This window comes from Terrapene carolina, unplaced genomic scaffold, assembly GCF_002925995.2.
Source record: "Terrapene carolina triunguis isolate 2854851 unplaced genomic scaffold, T_m_triunguis-2.0 Scaffold84, whole genome shotgun sequence".
NCBI lineage: Eukaryota > Metazoa > Chordata > Testudines > Emydidae > Terrapene > Terrapene triunguis.
The window spans coordinates 36,218,548-36,239,561 of NW_020664435.1; the positions used below are offsets into that span (position 1 = coordinate 36,218,548).

Genomic DNA, 21,014 nt, shown 5'->3' on the forward strand with positions numbered 1-21,014 from the left:
GAGTTTTGTCCAGAGATAGATTTTCAATCCTAGAAATGTGTATCTACCTATGCATTCATGTACTGAGTTTATAGACAATAAAAGGATTCACATCATCATGTTCCCAGTTCAGGGCAAGGTATGTTGCTGTTCACATCTAACACTGAAGTTAGACTTCTTAAAATTGCTGGCAAAAAATATAAAGAGGACTAATATTCTTCCGTGTATTATTGCTTTGGTATATTTGGAGCAACTGAAATGGTCAATGCGCTAAATAATTCTACTTCCGGTTTATGCCCCGTACACTCACCTCAGACTATAATTTCCCTCATCAATGAATCAACCAAATGTAATAAAGAAGAGAAACTGTTGGATATTTTCTTCCATGGTTGTTTAAAATTAATTGGCTTTCAGTACACTAGATCTGCAAGTTAAAATAGTGACAGAACATCAAGGGGGGAAAATGATATTTTGCGGCTAGAGTCAAAAGGATTTGACTGACCAGGAACGATACCAGTTCTGAACGGTAAGATGTTTATTGTTTAGCTGGAGGAAAGAAGTAAGAATGGGAGCGGTTGGTGGGGAAGGAAATGTGTCTTAACTTCACAAGATGCTACAATCTAAGAAACTTTCTTGAAAAATTGAACTTTTTACAAGATTATCAAATATATACTATAAAATTAAATTTTAATACAATGTTTCTGGTCACAGCCATTTTCAGCATTGTGCCTTATATTTTAAAGGACTATAAACAACACATAAAACTGACTGCAGTGATACTGGCTAAAATAAAAAGTTAAGACTTTTATAAAAGTGGAATCAAAGGCTGAACTGGAAGTGAGACTGACAAATTACACTGAGATCATTTCCACCTAAGCTTCTCACTGGATAAAAAGTTGATAAAACCTTCCATAAAATTAGAGACACTTCTCCAGCTACCTGATAGCCCTCAACAGTAAAAAAAACTGCTAAGGATCACACAAAAACCTCAAACAATGCCAGACTGAAATAAGAAACTGGAGCTCAATAAAAAGCCAGCATGTAATAAAACAAGATATTACTGAGTAGAGAATAGAAATTGCAGACAGTTCTGTTTGATTATAAAAGCGCCACTTTTTAATTTATCTCTCAAATAAAAACAGCAAATGTGTACAGTAACTCTTCTTGCTTAGTTATAAAGAACCTATACAAAATGGAAACCAAGAAAGCAAGCCAACTGGATTTTGAAGATTACAAGGAGTTAATTTTACCAGTATCTAGTGTTATCGGTGTTAATTTCTGTGGCATGCTCCCTAGTCTCTAACAAATAATGTTTTCCACATTAGCTTCCCCCTCTCTGCTTGCTTTCCTGCCATGGTCTATTTTATCCTCCAAGTATTGGAATTCTAAGGATTTCCCCCATTCCACCTTATACTTCGTTAACCACCATAATGACCAGGTATGGTGGTCACCATCATTTCACAAGGGAAGGTTAGATGAGACACCCTTCGAAGTATGTGGGTAAAGATCCTTAATTAGCTGCACTGCTAATGAGCAATTATTGACACTCCTTCAACTGAATGTATTATTTCTCTGGACAGTCAGGAGGGAAGGCTGGGAGAGGCCCTTGACTCCCTTAGAGTAGTAGGCTCTGTGGCAAACGGCCAGCCTCACCAGGACCGTTACCACCAGAGCAGTGGGTCCTTATGTGGGCCTTACAGACATAAAAAAATGGATTGATAGAGCTTATGGCCAGAAGGGACCATTAGAGCATCTAGTATAACTTCCTGCAGATTACAGGATATTAAATTTCATCCAGTTATCACTGTCTTGAGCAACAACTTGTGTCTGGCTAAAGATCATCATCCAGAAAGGCATCCATTCTTGATCTGAAGAGACATCAAGTGATGGAGAATCCACCACTTTCCTCGGTAGTTTGTTCCAATGGTTAATCACCCTCACTGTTAAAAATGCATGCCTTATTTCTAATTTGAATTTGTCAGTTTTCAGCTTCCAGCCTTTGGTTCTCATTATGCCTTTCTGTGGTAGATTAAAAAGCTTTCCAGGATACAATCACCCATTCTGATGGTATGGCCTATGTTTCTAGATGTGTAACTTTGCATTTGGCAGAATTAAAATACATTTTGTTTGAATGGGCCCATGTTACCAAGCTACCTAGGTTTCAGAGTAGCAGCCGTGTTAGTCTGTATCCGCAAAAAGAACAGGAGTACTTGTGGCACCTTAGAGACTAACAAATGCTATAATAAATTTGTTAGTCTCTAAGGTGCCACAAGTACTCCTGTTCTTTTTGCAAGCTATCTAGATTACTCTGTATGGCTGTCCTGTCCTCAATACGGTTTACCACTCCGCCAATTTTATCAGCAGTGATTTTATATTTACTTTAGGATCATTGATGGAAATGTTGAACAGTGTCAGGCCTAGTACGGATCCCTGCAGAACCCCACTAGAAACAGCCATATTTGATTCCCCATCAATAGCTAATTTTAGAGACCTGTCAGCCAGTCTGAATCCATTTAACATGTACTTTACTGATATTGTATACTGCTAATTTTAAAAATCAGAATGTCATGCAATACTTAAGTCAAATGCCTTGCAAAAGTCTAAGTACATTAGAGCTACAGAGCATCAGACATCTCCTCACCCAACTCTTTTAGGACTCTTGGGTACAAGTTATCCAGGCCAGCTCATTTAGAAATGTTTATCCCTCGCAGACACTGTTCAGCATCTTCACTGGGTACTAATGGCCTGGAGAATAGTGCCTGACATCAATGTCGGGCAAGATAATGGAGCAGCTGATATGGGACACAATAACGAATTAAAGGACGATAATGTAAATCAACACAGATTTATAGAAAATAAATCCTGCCAAACTAACTTGAATCTTTTTTTTTGTATGAAACTAAGTTTGGTTGATAAAGGTAATAGTGTTGATGTAATATACTTAGACTTTTGTAAGGCATTTGAGTTGGTACCATACAATATTTTGATTTAAAAACTAGAATGATTTAAAATCAACATGGTACATATTACATCAATTAAAAACTGGGTGATAGGGCCTAAAAATGCAACTGCGAACAGGGAATCGTCATCAACCAGGTGTGTTCCTAGGGGGTCTCACAGGGATCTGTTTTTGGCCCTTTGCTATTTAACTTTTTTTTAATCAATTACCTAGAGGAAAACGTCTATAAAAACTTTATCAGTGATGATTTTATAAACACAGAAATTGGGGGAGTGGTAAATAATGAAGCGTATAGGTCACGCATTCAGAGTGATCTGGTTCATTTGGTAAACTGGGCGCAAGCAGCCAATATGCATTTTAATACAGCTAAATATAAAAGTATACTTCTAGGAACAAAGAATGTAGGTCATACTTACATGATGGTAACTCTATCCTGGGAAGCAGTTACTCAGAAAAAGGGATTGGGGGGGATGAGGGGGAGAGGGGAATGGATAATCAGTTGAACATAAACTCCCAGTGTGTGAGACGCGGTGACCAAAAGAGCTAATTCAATTCTGAAATGCATTAATAGGGGAATCTCAAGTAGGAGCAGTGAAGTTATTTTACCTTTATATTTGGCATTGCTGCGACCACTGCTGCAATATTGTACCCAGTTCTGGTGCCCACAGTTCAAGAAGAATGTTGGAAAGGGTTCAAAGAAGAGCCACAAAAATGATTAAAAGAATTAGAAAACATGTCATACAGCAATAGACTCAAAGAGCTTAATCTATTTAGCTTAACAAAGAGAAGGTTAAGGGGCAACTTGATTACAGTCTGTAAGTATCTATTTGGAGAACAAATATTTAATAATGGGGTCTTCAATCTAGCAGAAAGAGGTATAACAATCCAAAGGCCGAAAGTTGAAGCTAGACAAATTCAGAGTGGAAAAAAAACAGTGAGGGTAAACAACCACTGGAACAATTTACCACAGGTCATGGTGGATTCGCCAACTACTTCGATGCTTTTCTAAAAGATATACTCTAGGAATTTTGGGGGGGATAGGGGGAGGTTCTATGGGCTGTGTTATACAAGAGGTCAGTCTAGATGATCACAATGGTTCCTTCTGGCCTTGGAATCTATAAATCATCTTCATAAGATCTGAATACACCATCCTACTACTTTCCAAATACAGAACAAATATTTATTATTGAACACGTCTACCTTTTCTGCAGCATTATTAACTAGTAGCTGAAAACCCATGCTGTTGCATGGGTGTGATAGTTGGGCCAAATAATCCATCTGTGCAGCCTACCTCATACAACTACTGCAATTGTTGCATGCAAATTAGCTGTAGAGTAAAGGTAGTGATTGGTTGAATTACTTCCGATATCACAATGGCCTAATCTCTTGGCATGGCACACAAGATACATGCTTTACTGTACCTGTACACTGCACAGGTATAATTCATAAAGGCTGAGAAATTAAAAATTGGACAATTATAGACCACAAATCCCACAGATGACTGAACCTGGTAATACTATAAATAAATGGTTCTCAACCATGTTTGGTAGCGGTTTCTATTGCTTCACACTGACTCAACACACATTCTAGGCTTTAGAGTGACACACAGGCTAGAGTGACAATCCTGGAATCTTATTATATAGATTTTATCTCCTCCATCGAATGAATAATGGGCCTATACCATTGCTAGGATTTCTTTTGTTCCTAATACACATAAAATACTCATTTTTCTTTGCCCTGCCCGACATGGACTTTTACCTGATATCTTTAGCCTCCCTTATCAATTTTCTACACTTCATAACGCCTAAATTATATTGATTGCTATCTGTTCCCCCTCACCCCTCCATTTGTCATATATTACCTTTTTATTTCTAATCACTGTCTTCATTTTGGCTAAAAGACTATTCTGGTTTAGTGGCAAAGTTGTCCTCTCTCTTGACTGTGGAACTGTGGCTTTCAGACCGTCTAATAAAGTCTCCTTAAGAACTCCCAATTTTCATTCATATTTTGTCTGTCTAAACTGACCCTGGAGACCCTTGCTTGAGGAACAGTTGTAGGTAGACACATTTGTACCATGTCTAGGTCTCTGGGTTGCCCTAATTTAGCTCAGATTACTACCCAGTCTATCTGTAGTATTGCATAATATTCTAAGTTTCAAAATAAATTTGTATTTCATAAAAGAGATAATGGCAGCATCAGTAACATGACCAATATTTATACATGTAATATTTATATCTGTCATCTAGATCAATGATATCTATACCTAATAAAATTGAGCTCTTTGTTTATAAATTCAAATATACACACACATACTTCCTGTTTATCTTGTAGAATGGGTTCCAAGCTACGTCAGGGGAGAGTTACACATTAGCATGTAAATGTTGTCTAAAGATGTCAGGAGTTTGAATCATCTATGGTCTCTGTTGGAAATAATGTACTAATATATTTATAAATTTTTAAAATATAGCCAATGAATAAAAACACTGAATCAGAATATGATGCAATGTATTAAAATAAAATATACAGTACTGTGCTTTTGATACAGCAAAACATGAGAATAACATTTTTAGAGAACGAAAGTGATTCCCCCCCCATCTCAAGCTGCTTACCGCATACGCTAAAAAAGAAGAGTTTGCTGCTTACTTTAAGATCTTTATTGGTAGGACTAAAATGTACGAAACAAACTCCTTAAGAATAAAGTCCTGTTTACTTGTATAAAGTGCCATGGGCTTGACCCTGCACATGTTGAGCAACTTTAACCTGCATTGATTTCAGCTTGCAGGAATTGCAGCACTTCAGATAATCTGGCATTACATAAGTCACTGAGGGTCCAACATGCACAACTGAAGTTAGTAAAGTTCTGCAATTGTTTTAGAGGGGGAGCACGATCAGGTGATAGACACATGCTTAATTTTATTCATGTGAACAGATCCACTAAAGACAATGAGACTAATTGCATTCCTAAAGTTAAGTATGTGCCTATATGTTACATGAACCCCTCTACTTAATCTACCAAAAAAAGTCAGTGTTAGCTAATAGAGTGGGGCTGTCGATTAATTGCAATTAACTCACGCGATTAACTAAAAAAATTAAATCGCAATTTAAAAAATTAATCGTGATTAATTGCAGTTTTAAATCGCATTGTTAAACAATAGAATACCAGTTGAAGTTTATTAAGTATTTTGGATGTTTTTCTGCGTTTTCAAATATATTAATTTCTATTACAACACAGAATACAAAGTGTACAGTGCTCACTTTATATTTATTTCTGATTACAAATGTTTGCACTGTAAAAAACAAAAGAACTAGTATTTTTCAATTCACCTCATACAAGTACTGTAGTGCAATCTCTTTACTGTGAAAGTTGAACTTACAAATGCCATTTTTGTGTTACATAACTGCACTCAAAAGCAAAACATTGCAAAACTTCAGAGCCTATAAGTCCACTCAGTCCTACTTCTTGTTCAGCCAAACGCTAGTTTGTTTACATTTCTGAGAGATAATGCTGCCCACTTCTTATTTACAATGTCACCAGAAAGTGAGAACAGGCATTCACATAGGACTTCTGTAGCCGGCATTGCAAGGTATTTACGTGCCAGATATGTTCAATATTTGAATGCCCCTTCATGCTTTGGCCACGGTTCCAGAGGACAGGCTTCCATGCTGATGATGCTCATTTAAAAAAAATAATGCGTTAATTACATCTGTGACTGAACTCCTTGGGGGAGAATTGTATGTCTCCAGGTCTGTTTTACCCGCATTCTGCCATATATTTCATGTTATATTGGTCTTGGATGATGACTCAGCACGTGTTGTTCGTTTTTAAGAACACTTTCACTGCAAATTTGACAAAACACAAAGAAGGTACCAATGTGAGATTTCTAAAGATAGCTCCAGCACTCGACCCAAGGTTTAAGAATCTGGAGTGCCTTCCAAAAATTGAGGGACGAGGTGTGGAGCATGCTTTCAGAAATCTTAAAAGAGCAACACTCTGATGCAGAAACTACAGAACCCAAACCACCAAAAAAAGAAAATCAACCTTCTGCTCAGAGGATGAAAATGAATATGCATCGGTCCGCATTTCTTTGGATTATCACTGAGCAGAACCTGTCATCAGCATGGATGCATGTCCTCTGGAATGGTGGTTGAAGCATGAAGGGACATATGAATCTTTAGCACATCTGGCATGTAAATACCTTGCAATACCAGCTACAACAGTGCCATGTGAATGCCTGTTCTCACTTTCAGGTGACACTGTGAACAAGAAGCAGGCAGCATTATCTCATGCAAATGTAAACAAACTTGTTTGTCTGAGCGATTGGCTGAACAAGAAGTAGGACAGTGGACTTGTAGGCTCTAGAGTTTTACATTATTTTATTTTGGAATGCAGTATTTTTGTACATAATGCTACATTTGTAAGTTCAACTTTCCTGATAAAGAGATTGCACTACAGTACTTGTATTAAGTGAATTGAAAAATACTATTTCTTTTCTTTTTTACAGTGCAAATATTTGTAATCAGAAATAAATATAAAGTGAGCACTGGACACTTTGTATTCTGTATTGTAATTGAAATCAATATATTTGAAAATGTAAAAAGCATCCAAAATTATTTAATTAAATGGTATTCTATTATTGTTCAAGCATGTAATTAATTGCAATTAATTATTTTAAGCGCTCAACAGCCCTAAAATAGAGCTCTGGTTACTTCAGAAACAAAAAACAAATCAACCCATTATGCTGGGCTTTTTCTAGCAATACAACAGCAATTGGGTTCTTAACTCGTCCAGATGATTATTAGCTGCTAGGATATTACCTCACCATCAGCAACTATTTCTCATATCATACTGGTGTAAAAAATGGATTTTGCTGTGTTATTGCTACATCAGACATTCAACTGACAAAGATACTTAATTTTTGCAGGCGAGACCACCAACCAAATATTTCTGACTTTGTGATAGTAGCATTCATTCTTTGCACATTTTCAACATAAATGGATTTAAGGAATATTGTGAAGAATAATTTGGAGACCAATTACATTCAGTAAGAATTACTGTTTCCCGAGAAACATACAACCTCATAACTATTTGTATCTAAGCCAAATTTCTCATGAAAGGCCATAGTAGTTAACTACTGTACAAAATCTATTACGAGTATGAGTATGTAAATTGAGTTTTTACTTTATTTAACTTACTATGGAGTGTGTCTTCTCCCCTAATTTCACAAGTGTAATTCTTAATAAACTCTATTAATACTGTTAAATTCTTATCCTCATCTGGATTTCCAAGCATACAAGAGTTTTAGACTGTAAACTCTTTGAGGCAGAGACTGTCTTCTTTGTGTCTTGCACCGTGCCACGCACATGGTTAGCATTAAACAAATTTACAACAATGGAACAACAACAACAATGGAATCAGATAAAGGATATTTCAGAGTGATGTTTTTATTTAGTGCATTACTTTGAACATCTTGCCAGCTTCCTTTCTAGTTGCTGAAAATAAATTAGTGAAATATTCTTGTCTAATACAAGCCATAAAAATCATATTTAATGAACTATGTCCATCGAACCCAAGGCAGCTGGGATTTGCTTCAGTCACAAAACAGCTGGGCGATTGGAGGAGTGGTTCATTCTAAAAGCATCTAGAAAGGCGCTTTTCTTTAGGTGCTGAACTGCCTTAATGTGGATCATTTTGAATGTTATTGCTATTAGAAATGAGGTTTTAGAAGATAAGACTGAGCAAGAAGCAGTCTGCACAGGGATGCCTATGTGCCAAATGCCATTAAGTGATATAGTCTCAGCATGACATTTGTCAAGCCTCTTTCTCTGTTAAGAGTTAATGGATCCATTTTTAAAATGGCTTGCTCCCCAACCACCTTTCTTAATGGGAATGCAAGAAAAGACAGTTACTTACCTCTCGTAACTGTTGTTCTTTGAGATGTGTTGTTCACGTCCATTCCAATTAGGTGTGCGCACGTCGCATGCATGGACATCAGAAACTTTTTCCCTTAGTAGCTCCCGTCAGGACAGCAGGGGAGCCCCCTAGAGTGGCGCCCTTATGGCTGCGTGTATAGTACTCTGCCAGCCCGACCCCTCTTTGGTTCCTTCTTGCCATGGACTCTGACAGAGGGGAGGAGGGTGCGTTTTGTAATGGACGTGAATAACACATCTTTAAGAACAACAGTTACGAGAGGTAAGTAACCGTCTTTTCTTCGAGTGATTATTCACATCCATTCCAATTAGGTGACTTCGAAGCTTACCATTGGAGAAGGGCAGGAGTCATGGAACGACTGATTGAAGGACAGCTCTGCTGACCGATGCATTATCTCTGGTCTGTTGGTTGACAGCATACTGAGCTGTAAACATGTGCACTGAAGACCAGGTGGCTGCCTTGCAGATCTCCTGGATGGAGATCTGCGCCAGAAAGGCAGTTGAAGATGCTTGCATTCTGGTTGAATGGGCCGTAATCGCTGGAGCTGGAATCTTGGCCAGCTCATAGCACGTGCGAATGCAGTCTGTGATCCAGGATGATACGCGTTGTACAGAGACTGGAAGGCCCTTCATTCTATCGGCTATGGCAACGAACAATTGGGTTGATTTGTGGAAAGGTTTGGTGCGCTCTATGTAGAATGCTAAGGCTCTTCGAACATCCAGCGTGTGTAGGCTGCGGCGTCTCGGGCACGTGTGGGATTTTGTAAAGAACACGGTCAAGCAAATGTCCTGTCCCATGTGGAATTGGGAGACCACCTTGGGGAGGAATTTGGGGTGTGGTCTAAGCTGCACCTTGTCCTTATGAAACACTGTAAGGGGGTTCAGAGGTGAAAGCTCTCAGTTCGGACACCTGCCTTGCTGATGTAATGGCCACCAGGAACGCTACCTTCCAAGAAAGGTAGAGGAGGGAACAAGTGGCCAGGGGTTCAAATGGTGGGCTCATGAGTTTGGAGAGGACCAGTTTCAGGTTCCAGATTGGAACTGGCAGGCGAGAATATGGGAACACTCTCTCCAGCCCTTTAAGGAATTGCCCCACCACGGGATTTGAGAACACCGAGCGTGCAGACTCCCCTGGATGGAAAGCGGAAATGGCCGCCAGGTGCACCCTGATGGACGAAAGGGACAGAGGTGTGGGAGGTAGTCCAAAATAACTGGGATAGGAACCTAAGCGGTTGAAGACACTTGGGGGTTCACACCAGCAGGAAAACCTTTTCCACTTTGCCAGGTAGGTAGCCCTAGCTGAAGGTTTCCTACTACCAAGGAGAATCTGTCTCACTGATTGAGAACACTGGCTCTCCATGGGATTTAGCCACACAGTTTCCAAGCCATGAGATGTAGAGACTGTAGGTTTGGGTGGAGAAGGTGCCTGTGGTCCTGCATGATCAGATCTGGGTAGAGGGGCAGGGCTATCGGTGTATGCATCCCTAGCGACTTCAGGGTGGCCCTAGAGTCCTTAAGGCCGTGCAGCCTGGAGTCTGTTTGCTCCAAGAAAAGGCCCGAGCCCTCAAAGGGGAGGTCCTGGAGGGTATTTTGGACCTCTGGAGGGAGGCCCGATGCCTGAAGCCACGCTGAGCGTCACATGACTACCCCTGAGACAATGGCTCTAGCTGCAGAGTCGGCTGAATTGAGGGAGGCTTGCACCAAAGTCTTGGCTACTGCCTTTCCTTCCTCGATTAACACAGCAAACTCTGAGTGCAAGTCCTGGGGCAGGCGATTCTTAAACTTGGACACGGCTGTCCAAGAATTGAAGTTATGTCTATTAAGGATTGCCTGCTGGTTGGCTATACGTAGTTGGAGGCCCCCGGATGAGTAGACCTTTCTACTGAAGAGGCCCAGACGCTTGGCCTCCTTGGCCTCTGGGGCAGAGGCTTGTTGGCCCTGGCGTTCCTTTTCATTGACTGCTAAAACAACCAGGGAGCAGGGAGTCGGATGGCAGAACAGGAACTCGCAGTCCTTGGATGGGGCAAAGTATTTCCTTTCTACCCCCCTGGCTGTTGGTGTGATGGAGGCTGGGGTTTGCCATATAGTGTTGTAATTTGTCTGTATTGTCTTTGAGAGAGAGCGCTACTCTGGAGGGACCCTCGGGAGCCAGGATGTCCACCATCAGATCCTCCTGTTTGACTGTTTCTTCCACCTGGAGGCCCATATTGAGGATGATCCTGCGGAGCAGCTCCTGGTGAGCCCTGTGGTCGATTGGGGGCGGTCCTGAGACTGATGTACCCGCTACCGCCTCGTCTGGGGAAGAGGACGACGTGAGTTGCTGCTGGTTGCCCTCGTCCAGACCCTCTTGTGGGTCCCCATAGGCCTAGGTTACATCAGTGCCCAATGGGCCTGACACCTGCTGAGGTGTCATAGTGCTTGGTACCGCCGCTGGCACTGGGCCTGCCGCTGCCGGTTGCTCTTGGGGATCCGATGGCGGCCTGGAGAGAGTGGCCTCTCTTGCCATTGATGCGTGCCTGTGAGGTGACCTGGAATGGTGTCGCATGGAGTGCCCGGACCTGGACGCTCTGGAGATGGTGCCCTGTTGCTGATGGTAGATTCATGGGATCCAGAAGGGCCACTGTGGCTGCCAAGTGGAATGGGACTCTCTGCTGGCCACGGTCCGGTGCCTACTATAGCTGGAGCGACCAGAGTCAGTCTCAGAGCTGGAGGATGCCGACAGAGGGGACCAGGGTGATGCTGAACCTTAAGTGGCTGTAGGATGCTGTGAGGTGCGGGCCAGAGAGCGGTGCCTGGTTGACTGGGATCACGAACAGTACCAGGAATCTTGGGACCGGGACCTCTCACTCTGAGCCGGTGAGGTTGCTGGAGCGGCGGTCCAGTGCCGGGCGACTGATGGCATTGGGGAATGGCGTCTAGACATCGATGCAGGTACCGCAGGTACATTCGCCGCCGATGCCGTAACCTCTCGCTGGGTCGCAGGTACCGGGGAGTAGCGGGACACCAAACTCGAACGGTGCTGTGAGTGCTGCTGAGATGGTGACCTCGAGCAGCACACCACTGCTGGCTTCCCTCTGGACGGCACCCTCTTGGGCAGTGCAGGAGGCTTCTCCCTACACAGGAGATGTTTTGATGCCGACAGCTCAATGACGTCTTTCACTGCCTCGAAAGTGTCGCGTGTGGAGGGGTGTTCCAGGACCTCCTCCAGACATTCATCAGGACTGAACTCGCTGGGTATCGGACTCAATGGGGCCTCTGGTGCCAGAGTTGATGGTGCTGGTTCTTGGCTCGGGCCCCCAACCGGTCTTTGCGCGCCGGGAGCCTCTCTGAGTGTCTTGGTAGCTCTTCGGCACCGACTAAGTGTCACAAGAAAGGGGAAAGAGGGCGCTCTCCCCGAAGAGGTCAACCGGTGCGGAGGTTGGTTGTCCCGCCTCGGTGCTGGCGATTTTCAGGGCCTGGGCGGTGCCAGATCGCACACCGATGCCAGGGCACTTTGCACCGAGGTAGCCGGGTCTGGTGCCAGTCGGTCTGGGGCCAGTGGCTGTAACACAGCTTCCATGAGCAACTGCTTAAGACAAAAGTCTTTCTTTCTTAGTGCACGGTTTGAAGGCCCTGCAGATTTTGCAGCACTCTGCCTGATGAACCTCTCCCAGACACCTGAGACAGGAGTCGTGGGGGTCGCTGTTAGGCAGAAACTTGTGGCATGTGGTACAAGCTTTGAAACCCTGGGCTTGCGGCATGGGATCACTCACAAGCGAGAAAAAAATATTCCAACGCCGCCATGGACGGTAAGAGGGAACTGAAGAGGGGTCAGGCCAGCACGTACTATCTACATCGCCATAAGGGCACCACTCTAGGGGGCTACCCTGCCATCCCGACGGGAGCTGCTAAGGGAAAAAGTTTCCGACGTCCGTGCATGCAACGTGCACACACACCTAATTGGAATGGACATGAACAATCATGCAAAGAAGAAGTGTGACTTACTCTTCTTCACAAAGAGTCTTGTCAAAGTTTTTGACTCTAAGTTGACTGGCCTGTGGGGGGAAAAAAAACTACCTTCTAGAAATTTAACAAAAGGTGTCAGTTCTATCGTAATTCTGCTTCTCTGAACCAAAGAGGTCAAACAAGGCAACAACCACCATTAGAGCAAGTGTTAAAAGGTAAGTGTTTGGCTCTACAACAGCTTGAAAAATGTTGGAACTTTGAATGCTACTCTAAACAGTCAGCTCTAGGAAATTATTTAGCTTTAACTGAGATTATGCCATCGGGCAATGACTTTAATAGACACCACAATGACAATAGGAAAATCATTCCCCTTTCTGAAGCAAGTATAAATGAACAAAGAGCAATTTCCATATATGAAATTATCAAGCGATCGTGATTAATGCCCAAAATGTACTCAAAGAACAGCCTCCTGAAGAAACTACATGAAGAACGCTAGCAACTAAACCCATCCCCAATCCTCCATCTTCTGCTTATCTGGACTTTAAGATCATTAGTGACTTGATGAAGAAGTGGTAATCTACTACTGACTTGCATCAGAGGCTTTTAATTCTTCATAAGAGTTTCATTCACTGTTGTGTTTCAAACATTTATGACTGTCTGTACTTGCCCCAGTATATTATAACCACTAAATCATACAATCCATCATCTCTTTGTCACTATTCTAGACATAAAATCCTGTGAGAATGTGCTTACAACACAAAGGTCACTTTGAACGTTGACTAGAGACATGAATAAAAAATAAAACATTTAGTTAAATCCTTCAAAGCAACGAGGCTGCCATTACCCATTACAGCTTAGAAAAAGTTTTTCAGCTACTTCTCAGGTACTCACATGAGACCACACGTGGTAGTTTAATTGCAAGCACAGGATAAACAGAATCAGTGCCCAAATTCAGCCATTACCTGTACTTTCAAAAACTATCATTTGCCTGGTCCTTATTCTTTATAGCCCTTACTAGGCTGTGGGCTTGGCTTAGTGACCATATTTCCATCTGTGACCCACAAAGAGAGCTGTGCTCAATGGGCTCACTGCATTTGCTAGAAATTGACCAGAGCATGACATATTACTCACCTGTTAGCACAACTCTTCCCTCAATAATGAGGGCTGAAGCATTACCTAGTATCATTTCTCATGAAGTGTAAGAAAATTAAAGGAGATGAAAGACCCTACTAAAAAGAGCAGCTGAATTGAGTAGTGGTGGCTAACAGGGTCCTATTTGGACAAAAATAATATGATTCTTAATTTTGTATTTAGTGCCTAGATACCATCTTGAAGTAAGTATTAAAAATGTGCATATAGGTAGGTATGTGGATAGACATTTTAACCATAGGCACATACATTCTTCAGATGCATTAGCCTTACATGTCAGGTAGTAACTAGGGCAAGTAACTACAGAAAGAATGAAAGATCTAATTAACACTAAAAAAAAGTTTGCTTTAAAATGGCTGGTAGCCGTGAGGAATCAGGGCCTGCAGCAGCCTAGTCTCCAGGAAGATTCATCAACACAACTGGCCTGCAGCAGGCTGCCTGATTCGCCGCACAACCTGACTGGCTGCAGAGGTCAGCAGGCTGGCTCTTCGCTATGCAACCTGACTGGCTGCAGAGGTCAGCAGGCTGGCTCTTCGCTATGCAACTTGTCTGACTGACTGCAGAGGTCAACTCAAGCCAGCAGCAGCAGCAGCTCACTGTCTTCTCAAAGCTCATAAAAACCACTGTGTCTGCTCCTGCATTACCTTGTTCCTGCTGCTCCAGCCTTGCACCCAGCCTTGCCTCTGTCCTGCCCCTGCCTTGAACTCCTCCTGGCCTGCTACCCTGCTTGCTCCAGTTTCTGACCTCCGGTTTGACCCTTGGCCCTGACTCCTGATTACGGATGCCGGCTCAAAACCTGGTTCTGGTACCCAGTTTCTGCCTTCTGGTTTGACCCTTGGCGTTGGCTCCCAATGACTGACTATGACTGACCACTAGGCCTTCTGTCCGCTCCAGCCACTAGGCTAGACTGCCTTCATTCTGGTCAGTTGACACATTGAGAAGCCCTCGAATTGGGGCCAGTGGCTCTCAGCGCTAGCACTGACCCTACTAAGGCCCCAGCGGAACTGGCGGATGCCATCCAGAACCTGCAGTCGCAAGTAACCACCCTGCAATCGCAGACTGTGGCCCTTTAGGCACAGATTGCTATGCTGGCTTCTCCTGCTCCACCTCTCCCAGAGCTGAAGATTCTACTGCCCAACAAATCTGATGGAGATTGGGACAAGTTTTGGGGATTCCTACACTAATGTCAGCTCCTGTTCCTCTTATGCCCCCCAACCATTCCCCACAGACCAGACCTGTGTGGGGCTCATCTTAAATTTGTTGACTGGGGGAGCCTTGGCCTGGTCTTCCCCGCTCCTGGAACAGTCCAACCCCCTCTTGCAACAATTAGAGGAATTCATTCAAGCTATGTCCATCATCTTTGGTGACCCCAAAGGGTGCGGACCAACAAGACAACCCTTTAGGCCTTATGGCAGAAGGCCGGCCTGTAGCAAAGTACACTGCTGAATTTTGTTGTGTGGTTTCTGACACTAGGTGGAATGACGTGGCACAGCACCACCATTTCCACCTGGAGTTAAATGAAGAGGTGAAGGAGGAGCTTTCCCGGGTGGAGCTTCCATCCAGTTTGGACAGCCTGATTGAACTGTGCATCAAAATCCAGGATCACCTTGCAGAGCAGCATCCTGAGTGTACCTCAATTTTCCAGAAGCTGCCAACCCCCAGGCCTCTGACACCCCGGGCACATGGGTCTTCCTTGGCATCAGAGCTCATGCAGGCTGACCAGGTTCACCTGCACCTCTCAGACTCGGAGAAGCACCAACCCTGGGCTTTAAGCTTTACCTATATTGTGGGGGACCCAGCCATCTTGCCTTGATGCGTCCAGCGATGACTCAGGCAGAACCAGGGCCAGAAAATGCCAGATCCCCAGCTCCATACAGATTTCAGGCTGCTAATACACACAATTTCTTCTCCTTCCTCAAAATTATGAGTGACATTATCTAAACAGAATAACTTCTTTTGTAGCAAATCACCCATTTAACAATGATGCTTTGTCTCAGTGTAAAAGTTAAGCTGTCTGGGTCTATCAAATACTGTAAGGTAATTTTTTAAATTTTCTCTTGGTTGAATGATCCAGTGGAATCAAAGAGTTCAATTTTGCATACGGTTACAGACATCTTATGGAGGAAATTACTACACCTACTTCTCAGCCTGGTGATTTGCTTAATGGGGGGGGGGAGAAGGTACAGTACCTTGAATATTGCTGTGAAAGGAAAAAAAAGAGTTGGAGGAGGAGGAGAAGCAAAAGCCTACGATTAGACAGAAGAGAGAAAAATCAGGCAGAAATTAGTTCTCATATCTTTTACGTTCATAGTTGGTTTGCTTTAGGATATAAAATGTCACTTGACCTGTTAACCTGACTGTGCCACCTCTTACAAATTACACCGCACAAAATCAAATGCAAGTCAAAAAATATGTCTGCAGCAGGTCAAATCTAAAGAAAACAGGTTGGGAGAGGGGAGAACAGAATCTCTCTTCCCTCCACCCACCCCATGAGTCTGGACAGTCTCATTATTCCAGGTGTTCTAACAAAAGTATAGCCAATATTCTCAACACATGGTCCAAAAATCATTCATTATACACTGAAAGTTTAAAGAAACATTTTTTCTGTTTATTTGCATGTGCGTATATTTTGCGGTTATGTATTTTGGTTACATTAAGAACGGTTTCATACCAGTGCAGGAGCAGTTTAATGTCTACACAATTCTAATATCATTGTTTCTCTGAATTCTCCCTTTATTGCAACACCACAATAGTAACTGACAAAAATCTGCACATAATTCTGAAAGGAACTCGCCTCTGTTTAACTTCTCATGGTAGAGTAAACATATGAAAGCTTTAATTAGGTCCTTGGAACTCCACAATAATTCTCCAAACATCCATGAATGTTTTTGTTAGTATTGCATTAAGAATTCCTTACCTATGTTGCTCACTGAACAGAAATATAAAATTACCACCAAAGATTGCAAAAACACATTAACAAATATATTACAGCATAGAGACCACTCTGCTGGCACACAGGATTTTATAAAAACACACTCCCACCTGTGACCCTATTCAGCTAAAATTCTCTACATGACAGTTCAGCATGAGTCTATAGAAGTCACTGCTGGATCATTTATACAAGTCCATGCAGAAGCTGTACTTGTCAGTCCTATACTCTGTATACCCTTTATCACCACCTGTAACACTTCGCTTTTTTGTGGATTTGTTTTCACTAGCTGCTGATAAAAGTTGTCAGAGAGGCATTTACATATTTTTATGGAAAAAATGCACAAGTTATAGAGTTTCCCTCAGTTTCAATATTTGGAACAAAATATCGATTTTAATGTACAGATTGCAGTTTTTGCTGCATTATTTAATATTTCTAAAATTAGTTGTCAGAGTTAAAGCCTGATGTAACTCTCCTGCTTATTGTTCTAAACTAACTGTGGACTGGCAACATGTAAAAGTCTTCAACAAGAAGAACATCTTTCAACCCACTGACCCATCAGAGAAACTCTTTCCTAAACAAAAACATTTATCATTCAAATCCATTCCCTTCACAGCTAATCTCAATGTGTGATCACCACCACCAGGTGAAACTATTTTCAAAAATACCTGTTTCAATTTGTAAACCACTGTGGCACATCCCTAAAAGTATTACTCCTAACGTGACTTGCCAAGCCCTGCTCTTGTAAGCCTACCATCTTTCCTCAATGAAGTTTATAAATTGAACACCAAAAGCAGGGACAGTGTCATACAAGAACAACGCAAGAACATAAGAATGGCCATACTGAGTCAGACCAAGGGTCCATCCAGCCCAGCATCCTGTCTGCCAACAGTGGCCAGCGCCAGGTGCCCCAGAGGGAGTGAACCTAACAGGTAATGATCAAGTGATCTCTCTCCTGCCATCCATCTCCACCCTCTGACAAACAGAGGCTAGGGACACCATTCCTTACTCATCCTGGCTAATAGCCATTAATGGACTTAACCTCCATGAATTTATCTAGTCCTCTTTTAAACCCTGTTATAGTCCTAGCCTTCACAACCTCCTCAGGCAAGGAGTTTCACAGGTTGACTGTGCACTGTGTGAAGAACTTCCTTTCATTTGTTTTAAACCTGCTGCCCATTATACATATGGATAATGTATTTTCCTAATATGGCTAAGCCATACTTTTTTATTCAGAAAATTGACCCACAAGAAAGTAAACATTTAGCAGTTTACAGTGATGTGTATAGAGCTGCATATTTTTAATTAAAATCAAGCTATTGTGTAGGTTGTGAAACCGCTAAAAACCATTACTGGACTTGTTTTGAAATTTATGGAGCAATGACTTATTATACACATTTACATGCACTTACCTTAACAGGAAATTATTTAGTAAGTAACGTAGCAAAAATTTTCTATTTCCTTGGTATCCATGCTTGGTGCACAATCCAGCTGCAAGGACTTTGTCAAATGCTCCATAGTAAAAGCTATAATATAATACAATAAAGATCAATACTTACTACTTATATGTTTCTGAACGAATATATTCAAAAACATGAGACACTCCCAGCTGGAACTGATCTGCTATAGGGGTAACCCAGGGATTATTCTCTGCTTTGAAGACTTGCTTTTGACCAGTCAAATCCAAATTACCTGAAAGGGATTAAACAAAAGGGCATGTGAAAAGGAGATCTCTTATCCTAGACAAATTACTCACTGTATAAAATTATTTTCATTCTTTGAAAGGGTCTGACTACCCAGTTAAAGCAAATGCCAATGTTTTCAGGCTTAATATGAGGAACAGGTGGGCATATTAGCTCCTGCCATACTATATAATATGGATGTAGAGCCAAATTCCACCCTATTTACTTCATTGGTGTTGCAGTACTCAGAGTCAGGATGAATTTGGCCCAATGAATTTTAAATTTAATCCTACTATATTTCAACACATTTCACATTTATTTATCAAAATAAGTCTTAAAAACGGGACTTAATGATGCATAGGCCCTGAGCTGGCCTTCTGCACAGGATATAAATTTCACTCATTAAGCACTACTACACCTCTACCCCGATATAACGCGACCCGATATAACATGAATTTGGATATAATGCAGTAAAGCAGTGCTCCGGGGGGGGGCGGGGCTGCGCACTCCGGTGGATCAAAGCAAGTTCGATATAACGCAGTTTCACCTATAACACGTTAAGATTTTTTGGCTCCCAAGGACAGCATTATATCGAGGTAGAGGTGTACTACAATAGGTGTGAGATTAGAACTTGAGGCTTCCCGATTCCCAATTTAGTACTTATTTTTCCAGATGACACTATTTGGGGGCATAAAAGGACCTGCTAATTTATACCATTAAAAATAACCTTGACCTTGAAGGACAACTCCACAGTAGTATTCCTGGTCACATTGCTTAGCAGGAATGAACAATGGCAACACTTTTTTCCATAGGTAGGGCCCAATGGTGCAGGTTATTTCCGATATCACAACCACAAGCCCAAGTCTAATGAAAAATCCCCAGCTAGTGTTTTTCCAATACTTTAGCTTGTGCAACACCCTACAGCTTATGTTGGTTATAGCTATCAGTCCAGAATACAGAAATTCATACCTATAACCTGCCAATATAGCTATTTTGATAACCAGACTTGAGATTTATTAGAAGTGTCATTGATTTTTCTTTTCCTAAGTTCTCCCTGCAGAAAGGTAGAGAAGTACATCCCCAACTGAGATTCCTCATAAGGAAACATTATGCTATACTCCAGTTTTATACTGAGTCATTGTCCTAGCTATACAAATCATTATCTGCGTTCTCTAAATTAACTGTTCACACATACATTTAAAATTGCAATAACATTTTGTAACATTATGGATGTCATGATCAGGGAATATAAAAACAGCTGTGAGAAAGTTAAAAACTGTTGTAGATGAAGTGGGGAAATAATAAAAATAGCATTTTTCATCTAACCAAACTATGTAGCTTAAAATTAAAGCATCAAGTCTGGAAGGCCAGCCTAACCAAGCTGTTACCTCTATATGGAATAAATATGTGCTTATTTTTCAAATTAATGCCATTTGTATATCTAGAGTGAATGCGTACGTATGGATGTAATAGCATCTGCAAGCTGTCTCTTGGCTGGCTCAGTTAAAACCTCACCATGCTCTGCATTATGTTTTATCCTTAATGCAGCGCTCTCTGTGAAAAAGGGTTATCATAATTAGAGTGAAGCTAGACCATTATACTGTGTGAAAAGATGACACTTGTCTCATATTGGCCTATCAACAAGTTACCATTACCTCAGCAAAGCTCATCTGTCAGCTGTCTGAGGTCTGTTCTGTTTTTAAGTAACCACATGCAGGAAGCATTTCACCCCTCTGTCAGTCAGGCAGCAATTGCCCTAACTGCCTTACGCTTCAGTGCTTCTAGTGAGGCGCCTCACACCCATCTCCTTTATTAGAGGACTCAGCAGCATGTGTGTTCTAACAAGTCTCAGGCAGCAGGATTAAGCACTGTGACAAAGAGGACCTAATAAGATAGAATCTATGCTGGCTGGCTCAAACACACCGATTCACACTGTTCACTATTCAGTTTAAAGGCGCAGGCCACTAGGGAAGCAAGTCAGCACTGTGATTACCAGTAACCCTCTGACCAATGCTACTATGAAGATCATACATCACTCAGAGGCTTATTCTGCAATTGCAAATTGGATTTTCCCATTTTATTACCTGCAAAAGAACCACATACATTTCTCTCCAAAACCATCAACACAGTAAGTGCTCACTTACATTTATAATTCTGTAAGCAGTACATCAAGTAAAATGATCAATCTGTGTACAACTTATATAAACAGTTAAATTCAGGAAGATAAATTTGGCCCCATTATAGGGCAAATGCGATTTTGCTTATGGAAATGGACTATACATTTCCAAAAATCTCACCAGGAAGGTCCTTAGCTTAGGGTTACCATATTTCAGCAAGCAAAAAAGAGGACGGGAGGAGCCCCGCCCCAGTCCTGCCCTAGCCCCGCCCCAGTCCTGTCCTAGCCGCGCCCCTGCCCCTTCCACTCCCTCCCACTTCCTGCCCC

At 42.0% G+C, this 21,014-nt stretch overlaps 1 protein-coding gene across 1 annotated transcript in view; it reads right to left on the reverse strand.

Annotated features, from left to right (window-relative positions):
- Window positions 1-21,014, reverse strand: part of RSU1 (Ras suppressor protein 1) — a 173,735-nt gene that overhangs the window by 64,577 nt on the left and 88,144 nt on the right. Inside the window, exon 8 of the mRNA XM_024193329.1 lies at window positions 18,449-18,581. Coding sequence (XP_024049097.1) covers window positions 18,449-18,581 — 133 coding nt within the window. The remainder of the gene's footprint in view (window positions 1-18,448; window positions 18,582-21,014) is intronic.